The 7,500-nt window shown below is 41.6% G+C and overlaps 1 protein-coding gene across 1 annotated transcript in view; it reads left to right on the plus strand.

Annotated features, from left to right (window-relative positions):
• The window catches only part of anks1b (ankyrin repeat and sterile alpha motif domain containing 1B), a 316,968-nt gene that overhangs the window by 103,816 nt on the left and 205,652 nt on the right, over positions 1 to 7,500 (plus strand). Inside the window, 2 exon segments of the mRNA XM_084049725.1 lie at positions 2,423 to 2,575; positions 3,505 to 3,648. Coding sequence (XP_083905851.1) covers positions 2,423 to 2,575; positions 3,505 to 3,648 — 297 coding nt within the window.

Here is a 7,500-nt window from a genome sequence, read left to right on the forward strand (position 1 = left end):
ACAAGCTCACAAAGCGTCACATTGCTATTTTCAGCAAATGTTGGCTTATTGTCGCCGATTGTTTGCCTAGTATGACATGCCCATTACAACGTGCCCAGAGATAGTCCATGTGGTTAAATTACATTTGGAACCATTTCCTGGGTGATATTCATGACTTTCTATGTTTCTGCTGTATATCAGCAGGACAGTAAATCTGTCAGGGTGGCTTATTAGTGCTTACAGACAGACGTTTCTGTAACTTAATGATCCCTGCAACAGACAATGCGTCCATCAAAACAAAGTGCCTGGTTCAACTGCCGTATCACAGAGCAGCACATTGATTTTCTTGCTGTCCAAATCATTGTAAGTTGATCGTATAGACTCTCAGCTAAATGCCTGTAATGTAAAATGTAATTATATATAAATGTATCCAGCAGCTATGAGCTGAGCTATAGAAATCTGATCCAGTTTTTTTAGTAACCTGAGGCGGCACTCATGAGCTAGGGTGTCTATCTGGGAACCAGAAGGATCCCGATGTAACATCCCAAAGTACACCCCTGGCCAAACTATACCCGGGTTAAAGTGGGCTAGCCTGTTTTATAACCCGGGGTATGTTCTGGGCTAGTCCAGTTCATACCCCGAGGTATAAACTGGACTTGCCCATTTTAAAGCTGGCCGGGGATATATTTTGGGCTGTTACACCAGGTCCTCCTGGCGTCCTGTTGAAATGACCTTGAGCAAGGCACTGATCCCTTAACTGCTTTTGATGAGCAGACTGAGGTGTGTGTGTGTGTGTGTGTGTGTGTGTGTGTGTGTGTGTGTGTGTGTGTGTGTGTGTGTGTGTGTGTGTGTGTGTGTGTGTGTGTGTGTGTGTGTGTGTGTGTGTGTGTGTGTGTGTGTGTGTGTGTGTGTGTGTGTGTGTGAAGCATACAATGAGTGCTTTGAGTATATAAATGCAAGACCATTCCATAAGCCACCTCTTGTGGGTCAGGCTGAAGTGTGTGCGTGCGAGTGAGCGTGTGTGACTGACCACAGAGGAACAGCAGGGGGTGGTAGATAGCTGTTGGGGCATTCTCACTCACATGGCCTTGGAGACTACATTAGGTTATGGACAGGGTTGTAAGGTGAACTCAGTTTAAATCATTTTACTCACTGATTTATTATTTTTGTTACACATTTAATGTTTAACAGCATTTTTTTTCAGCTTTTGCAGATAAGACAATAACCTGCTTTCATATTTACGTGATGCGGATCGTATAGCTTCATGCATTATTTTCCTTCGCCGTTCTGTGACTGTCTGTTAGCTGCCATGCTGGCTTGTGGTGGACATTTTTGTCAAAATTCAATTTTTGCCATGGACATAAACAAACAAATATTACGAGAAACAGAGCTAGCCGTAAATGTGTACTACTAGTGCTGTGGTCCTCAAAGTGGGTTGAGGGACCTTCGGGGTTCCTTGAAGGTGGTCCAAATGGACCATTACAGGTCTGTAACTCAGAGTTATGGGGGTCCTTGAAAATAAGAAGTTTGAGAACTACTGTACCAGTGGACTTCTTATGTGCCATAGTGTCATAGTAAATCAGTGTGATACAAATTCTGAAGAAAACCTGAATACTGACATTCAGTATTTGGGTCTCATGATCAAAATAAGAACATTATAATGTTATGTAAAAACAAAATCTAAACTTTGCCACGAACAAGGACAAGTCTTGCCACGGACACATTTGTCCGTGTATGGACATATTGATGACCCTTCTGGATCAATGGACACACAAATGAGAGCGGAGGGAAAGAACCAGGGAGCGTCGGAAATCGAGGGGAAACCCCTCGGCCATGTTCGCTACTCAGACAGGAAGCAATAGATTTCCCCTGACAAGATCCCACAAATGTGGACACGGTTATGGAATGTAAACGATCTGCCATCATGATGTATGAACCAAGACCAAAGTGTTACATGAGTCTTCATGTCTCCTCTGCTTCGGATATACGGTAGAATTTGATACTGTACGCACAAAGCTTACCTTTTTTTTTCTTTTTACCTCCCCTGCTTTTGCCTCAAACAGACATGGACATTTACAAAGCAGTCAAAATCGTAACTTTTCATTTCGTTACAAGACAAGATTTTTTTTTTTTCTTTTTTACGATAAACTGCTTATTTGTTACTGAAGTTGTGTTGATACATTTTCTGTCGATCTGTTAACCACTTCAACCCCAGCGTCCATATTCTGGGGGGAACATTAACCTAAAATAGCCGATCTACAAGCTCACAATGCGACGCATTGTGAGCTTGTAGATCGGCTATTTTTGGCAAAGAGATTTGGTGTAGACGGAAAAAAATTGACAGTTGTAACTCAAGTCCAGTTCTCTAAGACTACATGGGGTTTACGTGGTTAATGGATTATTGGATGAATAATGGTTTGTTTCCCACATACCTACCCCACAGAACCATGAGAGGGAGACGGCGCTCCACTGCGCGGCCCAGTATGGTCACTCAGACGTGGTGTCGGTGTTGCTGCAGGAGCTGACCGACCCCACCATGAGGAACAGCCGACAGGAGACGCCACTGGACCTGGCTGCACTTTACGGACGCCTGCAGGTCAGCGGAGACACTCAACACATACAGTAATACTAGCGTGCTGAGTCATGCATGGATGCTAACACACATGCTAACACACATAGAAAAACACATGGAGAGGCGTACATGCTAACACACATAGAAAAACACATTGAGAGGTGTAGGCCCGATACAGTGGTTTCTCAACTGGAAAATCTCAAAAGCGTTCGCGGCCCACCCATCTGACCACTTAACACGGCAGCCGAGAGTGGTCAGATGGGTTCGGCCGCATGTATTTTCAGAGCATGTTATGATCAATCAATCAATTATATGACTGACATAGTATAATTTTACGTTTCTATTTATTGTTGTGACAATGAAAACACCTTTTTCAAGGTTAAGAAAAATGCAATGACATTTTGTTTTTTACATTTGTTTTTAAATATATATTTTACGTTATCATTAAAATCTTTGTTTTTCACCCATTATTTGCGGCACTCATCATTATTTGCAATATCCCATTGAGAACCAGCGTGCCAACATACATACATAACATGGAGAGTTGTACATTTGAACAGGGCTCCCTCGTAAGAGAGAGATGTTGTATCTCAATGGGACTCACCTGTATAAATAAAGGTGAAATAAATAAATAAAACATGCAAGCACGCATGCTAACACATATGTGTTCTACGTGTAAAGGTGTGCGTATACACAAACGCGTGTACAGTACATGTGAATGCACACCCTCACAAGAATAAAAAAAAAACTGTTGCATTCAGTATGAGTATGAATTTGAATGAATAATACATACTGCATAGCCTCCCCCCCCTCTCTCTCTCATAATAATAGCAGTACTAATAATGAGAGTCAATCCCTATGGAGGAAAATGTTATGGTGTGGGCCAGCTGCCAGCAGTGAATGTTTAGAATAATCAAACACACACCCACACATTTCCTCTTCGTTTTCCCCAGGTGGTCCGCATGCTCGTGAGCGCTCACCCCAACCTCATGACCAGCCACACCCGGCGACACACACCCCTGCACCTGGCCGCGCGCAACGGACACCACACAACCGTCCAGACGCTACTGGACGCCGGCATGGATGTCAACTGTCTGGTAAGCCTCACGGGGTCACAGGGTTTGAGGGTGACTCATGCCTCATTGCGCGCTAGCGGCGGCCGTTGGAAATAGGTGATCGCGACGCATTGCGATGCGTTGTGCGTTTGTAAATCTGGTATTTTCTGTCAATTCCGGGTGTGTTTCTTGTGGGAAACCTGCTCGTGCAGGGGGGCAGTTAGTGGGAAAGCTAGTCATTTAGAAAAGAAAGTTGTCTTTCTTAAACCCCCCCAAAAAGATGATATTTGTTAAAATGTATTTCCTGTGGGATTAACCACCTTTTAAATATTTAATACTAGTTTAATATATTTAGGTTATGTGGTGGTTGGTGGATAATTGCTTTTGACTCACTACTGCCCCTGGTGGAGGCTGTGAAGCAGGGATTTGTTTTCCACTGTCTGTATGTATGGCAGATCACATTGCTGTGACATTATAACTGTTATAAGTGAATAGTGACAGTAACATAATGGGCCACTGGCCTTCTTCAAATTCAAGGTAAAAAAAAGTGTGTGTTGTGAGCTTGTAGATCTGCTATTTTCACCATAATTGAAGTAGAAATGTAGTGGAGTCGAAAGCACAATATTTGTCTCAGTCTTGACCAAATACGGAATCATTGTGTTGTAGGCCAGTGATTCTAAACCTTTTAAAATCTGGCACTGATCAGTCCAGTGGTTTACTAGACACGCACGCACGCACGCACGCACGCACGCACGCACGCACGCACGCACGCACGCACGCACGCACGCACGCACGCACGCACGCACGCACGCACGCACGCACGCACACACACACACACACACACACACACACACACACACACACACACACACACACACACACACACACACACACACACACACACACACACACACACACACACACACACACAGCCTCTTATAGACAGCTAGCATCATTCAAGAGTCGTGCCATAAAAATAAAATAAAAACATTGTACTGTAGTTAAATGTAATGTTTGTTCTATAGTAATAGTATAGTAACTGAAAAAAATAATAATATGAGGAACGTGTAACGCAGTGTTTGAACAGACTTCTTTGAATGGCTTCTGTGTCTGTCTCTTTGAAAAATGTAAAAGGCTCTGTCTTGTGTGTTTTTTTTACAAGGCTTTTTGCTAAAGCCTTAACAAGCCGTAACAAAACATTTTGTTCTGATGGATGTTTTTAACAGTAACTGAGGCGGTGTGAAATGTGAGTGTGCTGGTAGGGGTGTGTATATCATGTTTATCATTGGTGATTCTACTTTGAATCCCTGCAGTAGGTGATTTGTTCATTTTGAACAGGGTGGACCAATTGGAGCGCCCTCAAATATACTCACTCGGTTCCTCATTAAAGCATCAACTGTCATCAGTATAATCCTGAGTCATTACTAACAAAGTAATTATGAGTCACCATACTGTTGTTTACACTGTACTGTACAGCATAAGATTTAGCCCCCCGCGGGCTCCTGCGGTCTTGTAGGCATATATTATTGTCATAATTCATTCCTGAATCAATATAATCATTGCTGCTATCAAGGCTGTAGCTCAGTGTGTTGGAAGTTAGTGAGGTCTGAGGGGGTTCAATTTATAAAAACGTGTTTATAATTTGAAGCTTATTTACCGCATTTCTGGACAATATAAAGACTATGAAAAGGCAGTTTGCAGAACACCAAAAGCGAAAAAATATACCAATATACATTACATCCCCATAACACATAATGTATAATTAGACACAGAGGAATCATAGGCCCCCACAGCAAAGACAGCTGCAGTCTATATGACAGGCTTGGGTCTAGAGTGTACGAAACATTGATTCTACCTACTACTGTTCATTCTACATTTTCTCTTTTTTATTGCTGTTATTGCTGCTACAATGTTGAGGAAACTAAACATATTTTTACTCTTTTGTACTTTAGTAGTAACTCTAGTTACTAGTTACTTTGTAGATTTTAATTATTATTACAAAACATACACAAAACTTCAGCCCTATATATTTAAACTTTACAAACAAGAGATTAGAATACAAAGCTAGCTTTAAGAATTGAGACTACAATGCCATGCCTCTTTTAAATTAAATGCACATGTAATGTAGAATGGGTTGTGACATGGCTTGTGTGTAAATGCAGGTTACATAAGCTTATTAAAACAACTATGAACACATTTGCACATCACCGTGCAGACATTTGCAGGACAAATGTCCCGAGGGGAAATTTGTTATGGGCACGAGTATTAATTATGCAGGTATTTTGTTGTTAAAAATACAACGTCAACATGCGTGCATATGTACAGTACTGTACAGGACATACATACAGTACATTCATACAGATAACATGCAGTACACAGACTGACAATAAACTGCACACCAGTGGCGATTTTATAGGGGGGGGGGGGCATTTGCCCTCCGCCCTGCCCCCTGATTGACCAGCCCAGTTCTGATCTATTGATTAATTTAAATATATATATATTTTATGGTTTATTTGTTTTGATTGATTAATCTAGCTATTTATTGAGTTCTCATACAGTTTTGTCATTTGCATACGTGGCATTATCTGTAAATAGATGGATAATAATATGGAGTGGATTGTCTATCTATCACCATGACATTTACGTGAAGGATATAACACGTAAGCAAGCTGTGACACGTACATGGAATGTTACATTATTAGTACATTATTTCCATGGTGTACCAAGTTAACCATACAGTACCATACTGTGCACTTTCTCACAGATGGTGTTTTTATTCCCTCCGCTGACAAAATCTTGCCCCCCCTCCTGACTGAGGCTAAAATCGCCTATGCTGCACACTGCCCATTGAATCAATATAAAATCATCATAAAAAATGACAGATGTCTACCGTTAGAACATATTCAATTGCAAGCAGTGTTACAGGGATTTGGCTCCCTCTGGTTAACTGGCTGTTCTTGGCTTTAAGCTAGTAGAAAAAACTAATAGCGTAATTTGGTTTCAGTTTGCATAGCCAACATTCTGCCACTTTGTGAAATATGAAACATATTTTTGTTATCAACATATCCCTCGTAGGATCAACACCATACTTTTGTCTAGAACAATTCTTATTTATCATAAAATGTACAACATTTGTCACTTATAATCATCTGCCATGGAGCGGGTTTCGCAGATTATTTACTGGTTTGATGGAGCTCTTGTGGTGAGAGTTGACAGATGACACTAGACCACACACTGTATGCTGCCTGCTGCCTGCTGCCTGCTCCATGAATGATAGCTGTCAGTTTCATGACACACACACACACGCACGCACGCACGCACGCACGCACGCACGCACGCACGCACGCACGCACGCACGCACGCACGCACGCACGCACGCACGCACGCACATGCACATGCACGCACATGCACATGCACACGCACACGCACACCTGAGCGACAGACTTTTGAAGGAGACGTTTTCAACTTCTGATTATTTATACAGTTACATAGGTTCCATTTGTATTTTTATGGCATAGCTCCTATACAGTTAGGGTCGTGCCGCCTATCAGAGGGTCTCGGACCGATCATATTATATTATATATAGACCAAAACATAAAATATATATAGAATAAAATATTACACTGCCAGTAGGCCAAGGATGTAAATCCCTGAATATTTTTCATATTGTGAACGTTTCTTTGTGTGTTTTTTAACCTTGTTCAACATTTTGTGCATTCATAAGCGCAAGTCCACTGTCCGTATTTGGTTAACCCATTAAGACCGGGAAAGCATCTTTAGATGTTAACCACTTTTACCATTTACAAGCTCATAGCGTGGCGATGAGTTTGTAGATCTGCTATTTTAGAAAAATGTTGAAAATTTGTGCAAATCTTTGAATAATATTCAAAGATT

This window comes from Gymnoscopelus microlampas (assembly GCF_963454915.1).
Source record: "Gymnoscopelus microlampas genome assembly, chromosome: 23".
NCBI classification, from domain to species: domain Eukaryota; kingdom Metazoa; phylum Chordata; class Actinopteri; order Myctophiformes; family Myctophidae; genus Gymnoscopelus; species Gymnoscopelus microlampas.